Source organism: Triturus cristatus, chromosome 1_2 (genome assembly GCF_964204655.1).
Source record: "Triturus cristatus chromosome 1_2, aTriCri1.1, whole genome shotgun sequence".
NCBI classification, from domain to species: Eukaryota; Metazoa; Chordata; class Amphibia; order Caudata; family Salamandridae; genus Triturus; species Triturus cristatus.
The window spans coordinates 171,616,640-171,637,577 of NC_140580.1; the positions used below are offsets into that span (position 1 = coordinate 171,616,640).

General features: G+C 50.5%; 1 protein-coding gene across 1 annotated transcript in view; it reads right to left on the reverse strand.

Annotated features, from left to right (window-relative positions):
- Positions 1-558: 558 nt before the first annotated feature.
- The window catches only part of SMC3 (structural maintenance of chromosomes 3), a 789,692-nt gene continuing 769,312 nt past the window's right edge, over positions 559-20,938 (reverse strand). The window contains exon 29 of the mRNA XM_085603430.1: positions 559-1,046. Coding sequence (XP_085459556.1) covers positions 975-1,046 — 72 coding nt within the window. The 3' untranslated portion in view covers positions 559-974. The remainder of the gene's footprint in view (positions 1,047-20,938) is intronic.

The window sequence follows — 20,938 nt, forward strand, 5'->3', positions numbered from 1 at the left end:
TGCTATCGAGAATTCTCCGGAACCAGTCTGGCGCAACGGGGTATTAACAAGGTGAGGAATCTGTGGTTAGAAGCCTGTTTCAGAAATGTGTCTGTCACAATTTCAGCAGGGCTTGAACTATGACATTTTAGAGGACAACATCCCTAAGCAATGCATTTGCAAATCTGAGGAGCTTCTCTGAGGAGAATGTTGAACAAGGAGGAGAGTGCTCCAGATCAAAGTCAAAGGGTGTGGAAAAAAGGAACTGACATCAATGTGCCAAGATGGGTGCTTTATCGCTTCAGTGTTCCTTCTGGTGCTGGAATGGAGTCAAATGTCTTCTACAAGCAGGGAAGAGCTATAAAAGTTTCCACATCCAATTTGGCACCTGGGGATATTACACAGGTGAGGTATCAGCGAGTATAAGTATCCATCAGATATACCATACATGCTGTATGTGTCCATTGACTGGATGCAAGTTCTGATATGTTCCGCTTATCATGATCATTATTACTGTATTGAAACAATCATACATGTACAGATTAGTTTCCTACAATTAAATGGAGAGCAAAGACAATATTATACTGATAAAATCAACTGTTTAATTGAAGCAATTAAAAAAAACACAAGGCTGTATAAATGGTAAAAGTACAATTAATTTGAAATACATAAGCACTTCTAATAAAGCTTTAAAACAATGGTACACTATACACAGAGATTTAAGGGTGCAAACATTTTGGAACTCCTTATAAAAGCGGTCAACGAGCATCTTATAAAAAGGCATAGCAATAGACATAAAATGGATGTGCAAGCTCTTCTGAAACAAAATATTATAGCCTCTGATCCGACATTTGTTAAAATTCTAGTTTGAAAACTAATGAACAATTAGTCCAAGTGTTCCAGGCAAATGTCCAAATCCCTTGTGAATTTGATTCCTGTAGTCCTCAAACTGTTGAAGTTGCAATAAAAAAAACTGCCACTAAGTCCCATGCGCTTCAGCCGTGAGTTGTGTCATCTTCCACAAAGTCTTTTGCTTGCTCTGCTGAAATTACATCAATGTGACTCACCTAAAGCAATAGGAAAATTGTCAAATGAAAAAAAGGTTTCAATTACTAACATGTAAAACGGAGAGTGGCCTAATACTGATTTCTATTTTTGTATACTAGATATATAAACCGCATTAAGTATTTATTGAAGAACAGGTTACCCAAAGCACTTTCAGTCAAACGCATGCAATGTCTAATAATATTGTTTGATACTGCAGAAAGTGATCTAGCTCTTTAAGAAGAACAGTGGCTTAATAATCGGTGGTTCACTAACACCCTACTGGCCCACTTAGCCTTGTGCTCACAAGTTCATTACCCAACTCTCCAAGTTATTTAGTTTTGTTCAACGTAGAGATAGGACTATATAGATGGTCTATTTGGTTATTACAAGAAATAACTTCTACTTGTGCTCCTGTTCCTCCGACTTTGCAAGTGGACATTGGCAAACAAGACAATGCAGTGGCAGGAGGCAGCTACAACACTGAGCATGTGATTTACCTTTTACCTTGTGTCTTATTCTCACATTGTAGGAGAGTAGGGTCTGCTTTCTATGTTCACCCCCACTTTTTGCTTTTGCTTCACTGGTTTTCGACTTAGATGTGGCTGTGGGCCTACTAATCAGACCCACAGCCCAGCTGTTCTCTCTCTAAATTCCTACTATGTACTTTAGGTGCATAACCCAATTGGTTAGGATCACCTTATTGGCCCCTGTATAGTGTACCTTAGGTACCCAGGGCATAGGTGTACCCTAGACCTACCAGGGGCTGCAGCATGTATTGTGCCACCCCTGGCCTGGCCTTCCATTATGACAACTGGCTGATCACTCAGCTGGGGCAAGGTCGTGTAATCACTCCTTGCTTAGGTGTAGTATTCCTATACCTACCTTATATATAGACACACGTGTACCTATCAGCCACTCCTATGGCAGGCCTTAACAATCCTGGAGGCAGAGTGCTTGGTAACATGTGAGATGGTGCTCTAGCATGAGCTGAGCCTGTCTGCAGCTTTCGGAACCATGTCCTTGTAGCTGTTCTATGATATAGCCTACCATATACTCTTAAAGTACCTTATAGAACAAGTTACTTACCTTCGGTAACAATGTATCTGTAAGAAACATTAGTTAGTTAGATTCCTCACCTTAGATTCCTCACCTTAGAATATCCCCAGGCGTCAGACTGGATCCGGAAGATTTTTCGTCAGCAATACCCCTTGCGCGTCGCTAGGCGTCATCTGCGGCTCCGCGTCCGTCGTCGGCGTCGTGCGCCGGGATGACGTCGTTGGAGTACTTAGACGCCGCCCTCGGGCGCTGACGTCAGTTCTTGTACATAGCTATCCGCGCCAGGAACGCAGAGCCATGCAAGAGACCGACACTGGTGCCAAAAAGTTCTAGGGGCCTGAAAAGGACAACCTTAACCCTAGATGTCAGTTCGCAGAACGGGGAGGATGGGTGGGTCGGTGAGGAATCTAACTAACTAATGTTTCTTACAGATACATCGTTACCGAAGGTAAGTAACTTGTTCATCTGAAAGAAACACGTTAGTTAGATTCCTCACCTTAGAATAGATACCCAAGCAATACCATCCCCGGTGGTGGGTCTGCGAACCAAGATCACACCAGAAAGTCCTGGAGGACAGAACGGCCGAAGAAGCCATCCCTCCGGACTTGGCTGTCAAGGCAATAATGTCTAGCAAACGTGTGTATCGAAGCCCACGTTGACGCCTGACAGATGTCCTGCAAAGGGACTCCTCGTCCCAAAGCAGTAGTAGCCGCTGTAGCCCGAGTAGAATGGGCGCGCAGCCCAACAGGAGGGTCCTTTTTCGCCAATGAATAGCAAATTTTGATGCACAAAACGACCCACCGAGAGATGGTCCGTTTGTGCACAGCTTTCCCCTTCTTGGCACCCACGTATCCAACAAAAAGCTGGTCGTCCACCCGGAACTGCTTTGTGCGGTCCAGATAAAAGGAGAACGCACGTTTGGGGTCCAGACGGTGGAGCCTCTCTTCCTCTTTGGAAGGATGCGGAGGCGGAAAGAAGGTGGGCAAGGTGACCGACTGCCCAAGATGAAATGGAGTCACCACTTTCGGAAGAAAGGAGGGACGAAGCCGAAGGACAACCTTGTCCGGATGAACAGAGAGAAAAGGAGGCTTTGAAGATAAAGCCTGGAGCTCGCTCACCCGTCTAGCCGAGGTGATGGCTACCAGAAAAGCAGTCTTAAGCGTCAGCAGACGAAGAGGACAATTATGAAGAGGCTCAAAGGGAGCGCACATTAGAAATGTGAGAACAAGATTCAAGTCCCACTGAGGCATTACAAAAGGGACAGGAGGGAACGTGTGAGTAATGCCTTTTAGAAAGCGTGTAACGACAGGGGACTTGAAAAGAGAAGGCTGATCAGGAAGCCGTAGGAAGGCAGAGATAGCAGCAAGATAACCTTTCAAGGTGCCCAGGGCAGAGCCCTGCCGGGCCAAAGAAAGAAGAGAACCTCAGAAAGAGGGGCGGAAAGGGGATCCACAGCCTTTGCTGTGCACCATGCCACAAATTTGTTCCACCGGCAGGCGTATACCGTCTTTGTGGAGGGACGCCTGGCTGCCAGAATGATATCACAGACTTCAGGAGGCAAGTCAAATGGCATCAACTGCCGCCGCTCCATCTCAACGCATGGAGGTGGAGGCTGGACAGGTTCGGGTGGAGGACCGTCCCCTGCTGCTGCGACAGAAGATCCTCCCGAAGGGGCAGACGTATCGGAGGATCGGTCAACATACTGAGTAGCTCGGGATACCAGTACCTTCGTGCCCAATCCGGAGCCACCAAGATGACTTGGGCCCGGTCGTGCTTGATCTTCTTCAGCACTCTGGGCAGAAGTGGTATAGGCGGAAAGGCGTACAACAGACCGCAACTCCACTCGCGACGAAAAGCGTCGCCGAGCGAGTGCCGCCTTGGAAATTCCAACGCGCAGAACTGCTGACATTGCGCGTTCTCGTCGGTGGCGAATAGATCTAACCAAGGCTCTCCCCACTGCTGAAAGAGACCTTGTGCCACCTCGGAGTTCAGACGCCATTCGTGATCCATCATGCACCGGCGGCTGAGTTAGTCTGCTCTGGCGTTCAGAGAGCCCGCCAGATGTTGAACCACCAGGGTGACGCCCTGGTGTTCCAGCCATGTCCAGAGGCGCAGAGCCTCCTGACAAAGGGTCCACGACCCCACCCCGCCCTGTTTGTTGCAATACCACATGCCGGTGGTGTTGTCCGTGAACACCTGCACGACACTTCCCCTGACAGAGGGAAGGAAGGCTTTCAGCGCAAGTCGGATCGCTCTCAACTCCAACAAGTTGATGTGGAGGCGAGACTCCGCCGGAGACCAGAGGCCTCTGATCTCCGCCTCTCCCATATGGCCACCCCATCCCAGGAGGGACGCATCCGTCACTACGACATGCTCCGGGTGGGGAAGGGAGAGGCTCTTGCCCGCGACCCAATCGCGGTCCGTGAGCCACCACTGCAACTGTTGTGCAGTGCCCTCCGAGATCAAGACATGGTCGGACAGGTTGTCGTGATGCTGGGCCCACTGAAACTTCAGGTCCCACTGCAGAGCCCGCATGCGCTGCCTGGCGTGATGCACTAGTAGGATGCAGGAGGCCATCAGCCCCAGAAGCCGCAACACTAGCCTGACCGAAACCCAGGATAGAGGCCGAAAGATGGGCATCAGGGCCTGAATATCCCGGACCCGCTGTTCCGGCGGATAGACCCGGAACTGCGCCGAATCGAGAACTGCTCCGATGAAGAGGAGCTTTTGAGAGGGACTCAGGTGTGACTTCGGCACGTTGATGGAAAATCCCAGCAAATGCAGGAGATCCGCCGTAGTCTGGAGGTGGGGCGAGCCCGTCTTCAACAACCAGTCGTCGAGATAGGGGAAGACTGGAACCCCTGATCTGCGCAGATGAGCTGCGACCACCGCCATCACTTTCGTGAACACCCGAGGGGCACTGGTAAGGCCGAAGGGGAGCACGGTAAACTGAAAGTGCTCTTGGCCCACCGTGAACCGCAGGTAACGCCGGTGGGCCGGCAGGACGGGGATGTGGAAATATGCGTCCTGCAAGTCCAACGCTACCATCCAGTCTCCAGGGTCTAGGGCAGCCAGAACCTGAGCCAAAGTTAACATCTTGAACCTCTCCTTCCGGAGGAAGGCATTGACGTTCCGTAGGTCCAAGATAGGGCGTAGGCCCCCTTTGCCCTTCCGGGCTCGGAACGCGCTCGACGGCCCCCTTGGCCAAGAGGGCCGAAACTTCCTCGTGGAGAAGAGCCAAATGATCCCCCGAGATACGGTGGTGCTGCGATGGCATGGCTGGAGGGGTCGTCTCGAAGGGGAGGGAGTAGCCCCTTCGGACGATTTGCAGCACCCACCTGTCCGATGTGATGGACCGCCAGTGGAGCAGGTGATGGCGAACTCTGCCGCCCACTGGCGTGGAATGGGCCTGAAAGCTCGGACTAGGAAGGCATTGAGGCGGATGCTGCCGGGGTGGATGTGGGCTGACCGCGTCGACCTCCGGAACCGCCTCGGCGGAAACCACGTCCGCGACCGCGCGCAGGTTGGTTCTGCGGCTGGTGGCTAGGCGAACGTGAGGAGGCACCCCTTCCTTGGCCACGAAAGGGGCGAAAAGCGGAGGTGTGCGCCCGCGGAGCCGAGAGGCCCAAGGACTTGGCCATAGCCCGGGAGTCCTTAAAGCGGTTCAACGCACTGTCCGCCTTCTCACCAAACAGGCGAGTGCCATCAAAAGGCATGTCCATGAGGGTGTTCTGGACATCCCCGGAAAATGACGTGGACCGCATCCAGGCGTGACGTCGAAGCGCCACTGTGGTGGAAATCGCCCTACCTAGCGAGTCCGTCGTGTCAAGCCCACATCGTATGGCGTGCCGTGCTGCATCCCTCCCATCGGCCAAAGCCTGGGTAAGACGTGTCTGGACCTCCTCCGGACACAGGGGCAGCACGTCCTCCACCGCATCCCACAGGGAGTGGGAATAACGGTCCAAGAGACATGCGGTGTTCAAAGACCGCAGGCCCAAACTAAAGGACGAGAACAGTTTCTTGCCAAACTGCTCGAGTCTCTTGGAATCCCGGTCCGGCGGGGCGGTCGGGAAGGAGGATTGGGAGGTAGAGGCCTGGATAACCAGACTCTCGGGGGTGGGGTGTTGGGACAGGAAACTGGGGTCGCCCGGAGCAGGGCGGTGGCGCCTGGCAACGTTCCTATCCACAGGAGGGACTGTGGAGGGCTTGGACCAGGTGCCCTGGAGAACGTCAGTGAGGGCCTCATTGAACGGCAACAGAGGCTCAGTGGAGCTTGCAGCCGTTTGAAGCACCTCAGTGAGGATGTTAGTCCTCACAGCCACGGCAGGCAGCTCAAGCTCAAGGGCCGCGGCCGCCTTGCGCAGCACCACAGAAAATGCTGCACCCTCCTCCGAAGTGAATCCAGTGTCCGGCGAGGTGTCCAGCCCACTGGCCTCCCCCAGTTCCTCTGCCCAGTCCTGTGAAAGCTGCGACTGAACAGCCATAGGGTCTTCATACCCCTCCCAGTCGCCCCCGTCATCCGATTCCTGATACGCAGGAGGAAGGATCGGAGCCGGACGGTAGAGCTGATGAGGCTCAAGCGGCGCCGGACGCGGCGTCGGTCGACGCCGCAACGGCGTCGGGTCCGGAACAGGGCTAAACTGGGGTTCGACGCCATCCGCTGCCGGCGGCGCCGGCGGCACCGGTGGCGTCGGCGGTTCAGGCGTCGGCGCCAGCGGAGGAGGCGTGACTAGGTCAACCGGTGTCGACGGGGGCCCAGGCATGGGCCCCGCGGGGACCTGCGGCGTCAGGACCGGAGTCTCCGCCGGGGCCGGAGCCGCCGGCCCGCAAGGTCGCCCAGTCGAGTCCGCGGGGCCCGAAGGCGCGCCAGCGGACGTCGACGGCGGGGCCAGCCTCCTCATGGCCGAGAGGAAGGCACTGACCTCCGCCGGCGTCGCGTCAGTCCCAGGGACCGGAGGGTATGGGGACTTGCGCAGCGCCTGCGGCTCCGACGGAGCCGCGGGGGTGGAACCACCCGGACCCTCGGCCGAGTCGCGCGACCGGTGAGGGGAGTCCGAAGAGCGATGTCGTCTCTTGGACTTCTTAGAGTGTTTGGACTTACCCGACGACTTGGAGCCCGACGATCGATGGTGGCGTCGGCTGCGGCTCCTCGAGCGATCCTTGGACCTCCTCCTGGACCGGGATCGCGTACGACGCGGAGCCGAGTGGCGAAGCTCGAGAAGCTTGCGGGACCACTCCCGCCTAGCCTTCGAAGTCAGGGCCTGGCAATCGGAGCACGACTCCGCGTCGTGGTCGGGGCCTAAACAGTAAAGGCACCGGCGGTGGTGATCGGTCACCGACATCAGTCGATGGCAATCATCGCAAGCCTTGAACCCAGGCATCCTACCGGCACCAGATGTCGATTGACAGGATCAAAAAGGATCAAAAAGTTTTAGTCAAAAAAGACTAAAAGGGGTAGCTCTCCCGGATCGGCGCTTACTGGCGCGGAAAAAAGAAGAACTGACGTCAGCGCGCGAGGGCGGCGTCTAAGTACTCCGACGAAGTCATCCCGGCGCACGACGCCGACGACGGACGCGGAGCCGCAGACGACGCCTAGCGACGCGCAAGGGGTATTGCTGACGAAAAATCTTCCGGATCCAGTCTGACGCCTGGGGATATTCTAAGGTGAGGAATCTAAGGTGAGGAATCTAACTAACGTGTTTCTTTCAGATATCTTAAACGGTTATGGTAACTATGGTTTGGCTTTATCGAAACATGTCGTGTAAGGTGTCTAACACTTTGGAATAATACCCCCATACCATTTCTGGCAATGAGGATATTATTCCTCCCTTCTAGAGGGAGAAGACATGTTGAAACCTACTTACCCGGTTAAAGTTAACCAGAGCCCCAGCATCACAAAATGGATGCTGCTGCCACAGACACAAGTCTGACCTCCTGCTGCTGGGAGTCCTTCCAGCGAGGGAGGCTTGGACAATAGGTTTCCTGACTTGGGAGGTGCGAGCACCACCCCAGACAGGCCTTAGTGTATTGGGGCAGGGAGGGATGAAAGAAACTAGACACTGCCTGGGGCACACAAGGTGTCCCATGCATTGTCCAGTTCAAACCGGCGCTGGGGCACTCCAGCCCCAGCTCTGGCGCGAAACTGGACAAAGGAAAGGGGGTGTAGCCACTCCCCTTCCTGGTCCCACCCATAGGAGGGACCTTGCAGGTAGCCCAGCCCACTAGCCCAGTATATCAGTAGGTAGCTGAGCCCTGCTAAATTAGATTAACTTGAATCTGCAACTTGAACAGAAACTCTGGACCTTCGACATTCGACCTCAGGAAGAAGGCTGAAGAAATCTCCCTTGTGGCCAAGGAGTGACCACCCTGGGCAACCAGCCACCATCCAGCGACCGCTGCTTGCTTTGCGACTGATCCTACGAGGAATGACTGCAGAGACTGACCAGCGCCGAGACTTCCAGACACCTCTGACCCAGATCCACATCTGCAGCGAAGCTGAGACCCGTGGAGGCGACGAGGGACGTGGGACCGGCGACTTGGGAAAAGTGGCTAGTAACTGACTAGCGCTACTTCTGAGGCTTCCTCGCGGCTGTGCTTGGGGAATTGAGAAGCCCCAATCCCGAGCACCATCAGCAAAGAAGATCAGCTCCCCACACTTCACGTGTTCTGCGTGGGGCCCTTCTGCACCAGAGTTGCTCGACGTGTTGTCCGGTTGCTGGCCCGTTGGGTAGTAGCCTCTGCGACGACGAACCTTTGTTTTCATCTTGCTGGTCTGGCTCCTCCAGACTGGCACCCGCTCCTCTGTGAAAGAGAAGCACCCCAGACCTTCCTGGTCTGCACCAGAAGCAAGTCCTCCATCCTGCATGGGTTCCGCTTGCCAAAGCTTGTTGGGTCCTAACTCGACATAGACACCGCCGACAGCAAGAGCCTTTGTGGGACAGCTCGCCTCCTGGTCCTGGTCGTCCTCGACGTCTCCTGGCACCCATGGCTGTTGCGACAAGCTTCACCTCTTCACCTGCATCTGCACGACATCGCCTGGTTCCTTCCCGGCTCCTGGCTGGTGACCTAGACTCTGTCCCTTCTGCTTGCAGGTATCCTTCCTTCTTGATCCCATCCTTGGGATCCACCGGACACTCTTCACTGACTGCCTGTCAGCAACTTTCCTTCAGGCATCCATAGGAGTCAACGACGAAACCCGACGCAAGTTCACACCTATGCACCCGCAGCCCGTGGGCTAGGTAACTTGAGTACTCCGGTGCTCACAAGGGTATTGACTATCCTAGGGTCTAGTTTCCAAGTCTCGACTTCCTAGCTATTCCAGAAGTGTCCTAAAACTGTTAATTTCTAATAACTACTATTTCTATCGACTTTTACGCATTACGCGTGAGTGTTCCCACTCTGCACCTGAATCCCGTGGGCCTCCCACTTCCTAACATTTGGTAGTATAGTGTAGCCCCAGCGATTCCCTAGGCCTAGGCCTATCCTGTGTTCGTGACAGTGGTCCTTATACCACTTACTTAGTATATGGTTTGCGTGGCCCCTAGGGCCTAACTGTATTACTTACCTGTGTGACTTAATGTATGCTTAAATAAGACTGTGTTGTACTTACCTCGAATCTCATAAAGAGTGCTGAGGGTTTGACTAGAATAAATACATCTATTTTTATATATATCTGTTGTGGTGTCCTTTCATTTGGTATTCAAGGGATTACAAATGGTATAACAGCTGGCTTCACATGCCATACAGAGTTTAGCCTAAGACTGCTCTTGTCCATGCTACCACTAGGATAGCTGGTCTATAAGGTTGACTTTACAACCAATCACCATAAGGGTTGTTTGGACTGATACAAGGTGTACACTAGAATTAGTGACATCATATATCAGGCCAACTTCTCACACACATGTTTAATGAACAAGTTACTCAACTTCTGTAATGTTCTTTCTGGTAGAGACTGTCTGGTAGATGGCCCCGTGCAGCTTTGCACTGATACTGTTCAATGGAAATGACGTCTGGAGCCTATATAGATGACGTCTGGAGCCTATATAGTTGCCACTTCCGCGTCCTGACATAAGTTGCTAACATGATTGTCCACATCCCCCGACGGAGAACCCCAAAAACAAATTGGTGTGACCAGTACGCAGATTTCTAGACTTGGTATTTTTTCAATGAATAGAGTCCAATCACAGAACAGGGAGGATCGGTGAGGAATCTGCGGCTCGTAAGACTCTACCAGAAAGAGTGTTACCAATACTGAAGGCAAGTAACTTGTTCTTCTGATGGACTTCTAGCTGCAGATTCCTCACTTTTTGAATGGATAACAAAGCAGTACTTAAGTGGAGTTGGGGTAAGAATGGACTCAAACTAGGAAGTCCTGTAGAACCGAGTGGGCAAAATGCCACACTTGGTGGACATGCTTGTCCAGACAATAGAGCTTTGTGAACGTATGGAGGGACGCTCACGTAGCCGCCTGACAAATACCTAGTAGAAGGACCTTGTGTGCTAACGCAGTAGTAGCAGCTTTTGTCACAGGTAGAATGCGTAGCACATCTTAATGCAGAGCACAATCCAGCATAAGGTGGTTCTTTTCTGCACAGCCTTGCCGTTTTTATGCTACAGTCAAACCCACAAATAGCTGGTTGTCCACTCGCTGTTCTTTGGTACAATCTATGTAGAAGCTCAGAACTCTTCTGGGGGCCAAGCAATTGAGCCCCTCCTCATTCTTAGAGTGTCGAGGCGGAGAATAAAATGCCAGCATGGTGATGGTTTGGCCACTGGTAAGATCAAAAGAGAGCACAGCAAATAGAAAATGCTCCAGTCCAACCACTAACCATAGGTAACACTGGTGGGCCAGATAGACGGGTATATTTAAATAGGCGTCCTGTAGGTCCAACGCTACCATCCAGGGTCTAGGCCAGACAAGACCTGGGCCAGGGTGAGCATTTGGACTTTGTCCTTCTATGAGCAATCGTTACAGAGGAAGGTGTTTAAACGGCGCCGGTCTAAAACAGAACAAAGGTCTCCATCCTTCTTTGGCGCCAGGAAGTAGCAAACATGACCCACTTGCAGGCAGACTTCTCAATAGCCCCTCTGGCCAAAACAGCTTGCACTTCCTGCTATATGACGGATAGATGGTCAGTCAGCCGCTCCAGGGATTGTGGGAGGTGCTGCAGAGCAGCCTGGTAAGAACCACTGGATCCTGCTGCCAACTGGGTAGCTGTTTTACATTATATATATGTTAATATTTACATTATATTCCAATTTTAGCCCTCGTGGGCTCCTTTCCTCAGAATCTCACAACTGTTATATTTCAACATATCACTTAATACCGAATTTAGAACAAAACTTAAAATAGCAAACTGACTTGGAAACCAATGCCATTTGCAAACTGCTAAATTCATGTGCTGAGAAATTCAACATATGAAAAGGTGATGGATCGATGCATGGGTTGAGCTTTACACAGATCTATATAAAGGCGCATAACTGGCTTATATGCACTCTCAGACGGAGTAGATATGAGGTTTAAATAAACATGGTCACACAGGTTGATAAACGGGTGAGCCATGATTAAGGCCCAGTTTCATCATTGAAATCCAGCCACTGGCTCATTCACAACAGCGCAGAAGGAATTAAAAACTATACAGCCATATTTACTAAAGTCACCAGCGTCATCACAAAAAAAAGACCTGTGCACCACAGGGTGGGCTGGACACAATCTGGTGCTGCAAGTGACAACAAAAATATATGTATTTACACACACACACAACCCGTCATTGCCTCCATGTCCTGCAGCCACAAAATTAAACATCCTCGCTTACAAGCGAGGAAAAATGGGTAGAACCCCCATGTATGCAACGTACAACAGAGAGTGCTCAGCTCTTCAGCCTTGTGTGCGCCGAAAAAAATCTAAAATGAAAGCATGTTTTTTTATTATCCAAAGTGCCACGTTTAACATGTGCTGAAACCTTAATGGGTGGCTGAATGCTGCTGCCTGAGCCACCAACAGAGCAAAAAAGGGTCTTAAGTAACAGCTATCAGCAGCCTCTGAAACTTCACCCTCATAAAATCTAACAAGAATGTAGCTTGAGGAGGCCGGTCACCGGTTCAGTATAATAAACACACCATTAAACAAGCAAGGAGTAGGAGGGAACATGCCATAATAGTTAGGGAGGACGGGAAACATCAACGCCAACAACAGGGGAAAGAAAAAAGCGTGTGCGCAGCCTCCCTGGGTCCTTGCAGAGCGGACGACCAGCTGTGGGGCACCATGCCGATAAAAGAAAGGCAAAAAGATTTACAGGCTTGTTTTCAATCACTCTCAAAATTTCAAGGCGGGGGAGCAGATGTGTGAACAGAGAGCCTTCCCATGCTACCGGAGACACCGCGCAACAACACGACAAGAGGAAGAAACCGGTACCTTCCTGAAACACGTGCAGAAACCAAAGAAAAAACACAACGCAGCCTAAATGCACACAAGGGGAAGGCTACAAGTAATGGGGCGCTGCTCCCTGGGAGTGAACAACTGGCAAAAAAGGGGGGACCAATAGGAAAGATTAACCGCTTGGAAGCAAGGATTTTTAACGGGGAAAAAAACAGCTCCCGAAATACTTCTCTCCCACGGTGAGGTGATCAGCTGTGCTTGATCTTCCTAGACCTTCCCCAGTACTCTCTAAAGAAATTGGCGGAAACACATACAGCAGGTCCTGTGACAAGCTGAACCTGAAGGCATCATCCAGGGTAACATTTAGAGGCAAACGTATGGCCCAACACCTAGAACATTTCTTGTTCTGGGTCTTGTCAAAGAGATCCACACATGGACACCCCAATCTTGAGATCATTCAATCACTTGTGGCCACTGAGGAAAGTTGACTCCTAGGATCCGCACACGTTCAGGGTGCTTGTGAGGTGAGCCATTATCAGGAAAAAACTCAGTCATTGGGCCAACTGCCACAACAGTTTAGCCTCCCTACTTGGGGTCCAAGACTATACAGTCTCCTGTATGTTAAGATAATGAATGGACAGTGGTGGTGTTGTCCTACACTTAAATGGCACTCTCTGTGATGGAGGGCCTTCATGGCTAGACACACCACCTGCAGCTCCAGTAAATGTATGGTTAGGCACTGTTACAACATGTACCAAATGCCCAGCACTGACCTTGTCCAGATGAGTGCTCCAGCCGAATGAGGTGTTCATAACGATGTTGCCTACAATTGTGAAGTACCACAGGGATGCCCCAGCAACTGAGTGGAGGGACACTGGAGGGATACATCTACCAGTGCCAATCTGGGAGGACAGATTTGTAGAGCAGCACCAAAAGCTGAGACTTTTGGGAGCCATTGTTTGAATCGCCTGATGGCACTCATTTGCAATTTTGGGTGGGCTATCAACAGGATGAATGAGGCGATCGGGTATAGATGCAAAAAGAACAATTGATGGACAGAATGCAGAACAATGTCACACATTCACCCCGGTACAGAGATCTGGGCCTAAATCCACCGTTTTTTTGCTCCTCATGACATTCCAGTTTGAACCCAGCCAAATGCAAATCAGTCTTGACCCTGCTCCCTATGGGAACAGTCCAGCCCGAACTGCCAGACCAGGTCCTCCCTGGACTGGAAACAAGCATCCTAGGACCGGTTTCAGGGTTTCACCCCTCATCAGCCAGCTAGCTTGACTTCAGTGGCATGGAGAGCACGGGACCCCCGGCTGGACATACCTGTCCCACTCGGGGTGACAAATGCAAAAAGAACAATTGAAGGACAGAATGCAGAACAATGTTATATAGCTGGGTCTGAACTGGGGTGGCAAAGTGAGCTAAAGAACGATTATGGATTCAACCCAGATCAGTGACTGGGGGTGAGCGTCTGAAAAGTTTCAGCGCTCCGTCCATCATCTCCTTGTGTTTGCTTTGTTCGCCCTTAAGTGGCAGGGTATGCCCAGATGTGGGTCCCTTGCTCACTTTGCCACTGGATTCAAGCTAGCCTGGCTGATGGGGGCTGTTACCGCGAAACTGGTCCCAGGATGCTTGTTTCCGGTACAGGGAAGACCTGGCTTAACAGTTTGGGCTGGACTGTTCCCATGAGGCACAGGGTCAAGACTGATTTGCATACAGCTGGGTCTTGACTGTGGTGGCGAAGTGAGTTAAAGAACGATGATGGATTCAACCCCTGGGGGTGAGTGTCTGAAAAGTGTCAGCGCTCCATCCATCATCTCCTTGTGTTTGCAATCAGGTATAGGGCATATAAAACTGAGATTGATGTCAGCCAAAAATATCAGAATCATATCTCAAATGTATGCAATCCTTTATGAAAGAGGAAATGCTTTCATTCATGTTGTGCCAGCACCACTCATATAAAAAGGGAAAAATCCATGCTGAACCTCAGATAATGCCTGCAACCTAGAAAGATTTGCATATGAATGTAGGTATTGGGTGGTCCTGGGGCACCAGCTAGCTCAGGACCAGCAAAATTTGCCTCAAAGACAGCACGTTGAACTTAACATGCCAAATTAACAAATTCAAGAGGCAAACATTCAGGATGGGCCTCGGACCTCTGTCCTTCCTGGGAATCAAAAAGTCGATGGATGTCTTTCTTTTAAGGGCTTCTATGACCTCTTTGCTTAGAAATGCAATAACCTTTGGCTCCAACAACCTGTGCCTTAGGCAGAGAGCAAGCCCCGACACAAGAAGGGCAGTCCAGAGAGGAAGCTAGGAGGGGGTGTCGGGGCATAGTCCTTGCGTTTCAGCTGGATCACACAGCGATTCAAAGTTATCTCACAGCAGGTGGAGAAATGGGAGACCCTCTCCGCCAGCCGAAGGTGGTTGTGTAAAGGAGGTGAGGGAGTGTCAATGTTCAGAAGCTGTAGATCCAGTGGAAGATGGTGTGCTGCTGCTCTGGCTGGAATTCTTTAGATCCACCCCATTCTAAAAAGAGAACTACTTTTGTTGTGGCATCTGGACAGGTTGCGGACTATAGTGCACGGTAATAGGTCGAAATTATCAGGACTGCTGGTGGAATTATTTCAGCAGGGAGGCAGGCCCTTGAAGAAGGCCGGCCCTTGGAGAAGGCCTTGGGTCATTAGTTTTCAAAACATTCAAGAGAGGAGCCTGTCCTCTGCCTGAATAACAGATCATCATCAATTGGCTTGTCCATGAGGGCCAGTCTAGAGAAGCCAATGGAATGCATGCAAGCATGGTGGCATAAGTTGATAGTCGTGGGCAGAGATCGAGCCACCATGTCTACGGAATCCAGGCCACAATTGAACATTTGCTTGGAAGCATTCATATCATAATTGGCCAGGTCAGTAAAAGGTTTTTTCATGTGGTCGTAAAAGTGGATAAGTAATTTTTGACTGCTTCCCCGGAGCAAGAACTTCCTGACAAAGAACGTTTGTGGCATTCACGGTGCGAAGAGCCAGAGGCAAAAACTTTTGGTCTAGCTTTGAAGCAATGTGGATAACTATATAGTGATGTTGAGAGACCTCACAGTGTAATAAACTCAGAACCTTGTCTTCGATCCAGTGAGGCTCGTTTGTCAACCCTTAGTTCAACACTGGGTAGCTGTGACTTTCAGCAGTCAGGCTTCAACAAAAGAACAAGTGTAAAGCATTGAAACAGCACCAAAATAAGTAAGAAACAACCCTCAAGAAGTCTGGCACAAATTTATAAAAATAGCCTATGTTGATTGAATTTTTAGACACCAAAACGAAAAAGATCCACCAGAGAGTTCTGAAGATACAATTACTTAAAGAAACAATAAAACACAACAGTGAACAAGCATTGGAAAATTCAACAAATTCAGACTTCAACTTTTTTCAAGAAAACTTGAAAGCGGTCACTTCCAGTGACTTAGGGTGACTAACTCTGTTAGAGAGCGGGTCAGGGGGGACTACCAAATTCTTAAAGAACAGTCACCTCCAAGAAGAAGCAGTCTCAAGTCCAGTTCTAGCATCAATGGCAACTTGTCATTGACTTCTATGGAGTAGTCCTGATGCAAGGGAGACAGGATGCTGTTTGGTCAATGGGGAACGTCCCGGTACTACTCCTCAGTCCACTGTCTTGTTAGAGTGAGACTGGCCACAGGGGCTCATGTCCCTCGAAGTCCTCTTTGATCCAGCAAAGGTTCAGTCGCCATTGGACTACTGGTCTCTGGACACAACAAAACCACGGTTCCATTCTTTTGGCGATAGATCTGATTCAGAATGATCAAACTGCACTCCAACAACTCTACCATGGCCAGCAGACTCACGCGCAACTTTTGAGCATTGGGTCTCATGGTGCGGTGATTGATGATCTGCTGATCTGGGCTACCAACACGCCCAGGCAGGCTTCTCCAGCTTTTTGTGGTGCTGGTGTTGGCACAGGAAGTCAGTGAAGGATTCTCTGCTTTTGTCAGAGTTAGGAGGACACCTCCTCCACATGGACACCATAGGCACAGTCCTCTCTTCACTAGCCCAAGGAGCAGTAGGTGCAGTCCAACTTCGGTGCAGTCACTTCGCTGGCAGGTCCAAGGTCAGCAGGGCATTCAGTCCTTTTCTCCGGTTGAGGCGAGATCGGAGTTCTGGGGTTCAGGATGCCTTTTTTATGCCCAGAAAGTCCACTTAGGGAAGGACTTCCTGTGAAGTGTGGCATCTAGCTAACGCAGAGTGCTCTATTCTGCCCACTCCCAAGATAGCTGAACCCTCTCTCGGTGTTTGGAGCTTGAGAGCTAAACCTAGGGGTGTGGCTATATCTGGACTACACGCCCACGGGAAAACCAGTATGACCAGTGTTTTCCCCTCACTGTCCCAAATGTCCTCCCTTCCACCTAAACAATGGCGCAGCCCCCGTTGTGTGTTTTGCCATTTGCACGTTAAAGGCAGCTTTCACCTTTGAAGCTCGCCTTTTGGGCTCACATCTTGTGTGCTTTTTCCCCCGGCAGACCCTTTGTAGGCTTTCCTACGATTTGTTTACACTTCTCCCCAGACGGGAAGAAGGCTGTCTGGAGGATAGACCTTTGTATACAACCGTAAACTGCACTGGAATCCTTGGGCAACAAAATGTGGCAACTTATTAAAGTTGCACTTTGATCCACCAGTGACATTTAATTCAATGTAATCATTACATCTGATTTAATGCACTGATTTTTTTGATACCTTGAAAAAGCAACTTTAGTGGTCCCATTCAAAAGTTAGAAGGGCTAAAATGTTAGTGTGAAACTCTGCACTCGCCAAGGGGGCTACTAGCCTTTTAACAGTATAAATGACAATGGTGGTTTTTGCTGTTAGGACATTACAAACATGAAACTCCATGTCCAACCTTTTAATATAGTGCATCCTGGCTTTAGGGCTCAGTAGGCCTGCTTTAGGGTCGACTTACAAATACTGAAAAGAAAAGGCTTGAGCATTGCCATAGCTTGCAATAGCAAAATTAAGTGAACAGTGTAAAACAGGTCTGCCAGCCAGCAGTGGTAGGCTGAGAGCCATGATTCTGCCTTGTCTCACTCGTGGTGGCACAACTAGTGCACAAGAGACACTAACTTACAGACCATAGGTACCCAGATACTAGGGACCTACAAGTAAGTCAAGTTATGCCACTTGAGAATAAGCCAATTAACCATGCACCTTTTTAAGGGTCAGAGCACATGCTCTGAGTCCTGATTAGCAGGGCTCAGGGCATGTCAGAGCCATTACACCAGTGCCTAGTAGTCAAAATGGGGGCAAAAAGTGAGGGATGAACTTGCAATCCTCACACCAGCTTCCTATACTTTAGATCGGAAGGGGACATTGTAAAAGGATTTGGGCTCAGTTTAGCAGAAGAGGCTTGGACCACTATACTTTCCAGGGAAGAATTTGATGAGAAAACCAAGGTGCAGGTCTGTCTCATTGATGCAGCTTGCTTGTGGACTGACAGGCCTGTGAACTGATTCTCGCCGAAAGCCAACGCAGGCTACAAGTATGCTTCATTAAATGGCAGCTCAGGTAGTGAGACAGCAGATATGGTTGCAGGATTTCAGTTAAAATGTTAAACCTTGCTTCAGAGGTAGAAAACGTCAGTTGAGGTAAAGGCCAGCATCTGTATTGCAAGAGTGAAAGTAGAAGTCAGCTTGCAAGTCACCAGCAATGGTCTTTATCAGGCATGGTGAAAGTATCAGATTGTGATCCGAAAATTGCCTCCTTTCAGGTGAATCATTGGGCCATATGGAGGTGCTCTGCTAGAGGTTCATCATTGAAGAAAGCATACACCTTTGCTTTTGTTACTTTGATATTGTCAGCTGACTTTGAAGGTGGAAGTGGTGCTGAAATTGGCTCTGATGTGATGGAGGTGACTGCATCCTAGGTGGAACTGTGCAGACAGCGCTCTGCATCTTGGAAGGCAATAGTATCCACAGAAGTGATGCCAATGCAAAAATCTGTGGGAGCCACTGGTATCAACAATCAGCAGCTCACCTTTGGAGAAAGGCCCAAAGGGAAGCTGGCTATACTGACAATGTGTAGAATGGCCTGCCACAAGGCCTCAACATGTGCAGGGTAAGCCTTGAATCATGTAGACAAAAAAAAAAGGCTCTAAACAGTTGGGGACTGTTTCATCGAGGAGAAAGGCACTTCTTCCTATGGTGTTTCTTATGCTTTTTTATTAAAGAACAAGTTACTTACCTTCGGTAACGATAGATCTGTAAGAAACATTAGTAGTGATAGATTCCTTACCTTAGAATTACCCCTAGGCGTCAGACTGGATCCGGAAAGTTTTCGTCAGCAGTACCCCTACGCGTTGGAAGGTGGTGTCGTGCAGCTCCGCGTCCATCGTTGGCGTCGTGGTCACCGAGATGACGTCCTAGCAGCTACTTAGACGCCACCCTCGCGAGCTGACGTCAGTTCTGTACATGACTTTACGCGCCAGGAACGCAGAGCCATGCAAGATACTGACCACTGGTGCCTTGAAACTAGGGCCCTGAAAGGGATCACCTTAATCCTAGAAATCAGTTCGCAGGACGGGGAGGATGGGTGGGGCGGTAAGGAATCTATCACTACTAATGTTTCTTACAGATATATCGTTACCGAAGGTAAATAACTTGTTCATCTGATAGAAACATGTAGCGATAGATTCCTTAACTTAGAATAGATACCCCAGCAATACCAACCCCGGTGGTGGGTCCGCGAACCAAGATCACACCAGGAAGTCCCGGAGAACAGAACGGCCAAGGAAGCCGTCTCTCTGGACTTGGCTGCCCAGGCAATAGTGCTTAGTAAAAGTGTGCAGCGAGACCCACGTAGCTGCCTGACAGATTTCTTGCAGGGGGACACCATGTCCCAATGCTGTGGTAGCAACCGTCGCCCTGGTGGAATGGGCGCCCAGCCCCACCGGAGGCTACTTGTTAGCCAGAGAATAACAGGCTTTAATACACAAGACGACCCATCGGGAAATAGTTCACTTGTGTGCAGCCAGACCTTTCTTGGCGCCAACGCAGCCAACAAAGAGCTGGTCATCCACTCGGAACTGTTGTGTGCGGTTCAAGTAAAACGAGAGCGCAATTTTGGGTCCAGACGGTGGAGCCTCTCTTCCTCGCTAGAAAGATGCGGAGGCGGAAAGAAGGTGGGCAAAGCGATGGCAACCAGGAAAGCAGTCTTTAAGGTCAAGAGACGTAGAGGACAGTTGTGAAGCGGCTCAAAGGGAACGCACATCAAATATGTAAGAACCAAATTCAAGTCCCACTGTGGCATTGCAAAAGGAATAGGAGGATAAAGGTGAGTAATGCCTTTGAGGGACCTATTTACAACGGGGGACTTGAAAAGAGAGGGCTGATCAGGGAGCCTCAGAAAGGCAGAGATAGCAGAGAGGTAGCCGTTAATAGTGTCCAGAGCAGAGTCCTGCTGGGCCAAGGAAAGAAGGAACAATAGAACCTCAGAAAGAGGGGCAGAAAGGGGATCCACAGCCTTTGCTGTGCACCATGCCACAAATCTGTTCCACCTGAAGGCGTATAATAACTTAGTGGAGGGACGCCTTGCTGCCAGAATGACATCACAAACTTCAGGAGGCAAATCGAAAGGAATCAACGGCCGCCGGTCAATCTCCACGCAAGGAGGTGAAGACTGGACAGGTTCGGGTGAAGGACCGTCCCCTGCTGCTGCGACAGAAGATCCTCCCGAAGAGGCAGTCGGATTGGAGGAACGATGGTCACACTGAGTAGTTCGGGATACCAAACTCTTCGAGCCCAGTCCAGAGCCACAGGAATGACTTGGGCCCGTCGCGCCTGATCTTCTTCAGCACTCTGGGTATAAGTGGTATAGGCGGAAAGGCGTACAACAGACTGCAACTCCACTCGCAACGAAAAGCGTCGCCAAGCGAGTGCTGCCTTGCAAATTACAATGCGCAGAACTGTTGACATTGCGCGTTCTCTTCGGTGGCGAATAGATCTAACCAAGGCTCGCCCCACTGTTGAAAGAGAACTTGCGCCATTCGTGATCCATCATGCACCTGCGGCTGAGTTCGTCTGCCCTGGCATTCAGTGAACCTGCCAGATGTTGAACCACCAGGGAAATACCCTGATGTTCCAGCCATGTTCAGAGGCGCAGAGCCTCCTGACATAGGGTCCATGACCCCATCATGCCGTTTGTTGCAGTACCACATGGCGGCGGTGTTGTCTGTGAACACCTGCACTACTTTCCCCTTGACAGAGGGAAGGAAAGCCTTCAGTGCAAGTCGGATCGCCCGGAGCTCCAGAAGATTGATATGGAGTCAGGACTCCGCCGGAGACCAGAGGCCTCTGATCTTCGCCTCTCCCATGTGGCCGCCCCATCCCAGGAGGGATGCATCCGTCACCTCTGTGTGCTCCGGTTGGGGAAGGAAGAGGGATCTGCCATTGACCCAATGCCGGTTTGTGAG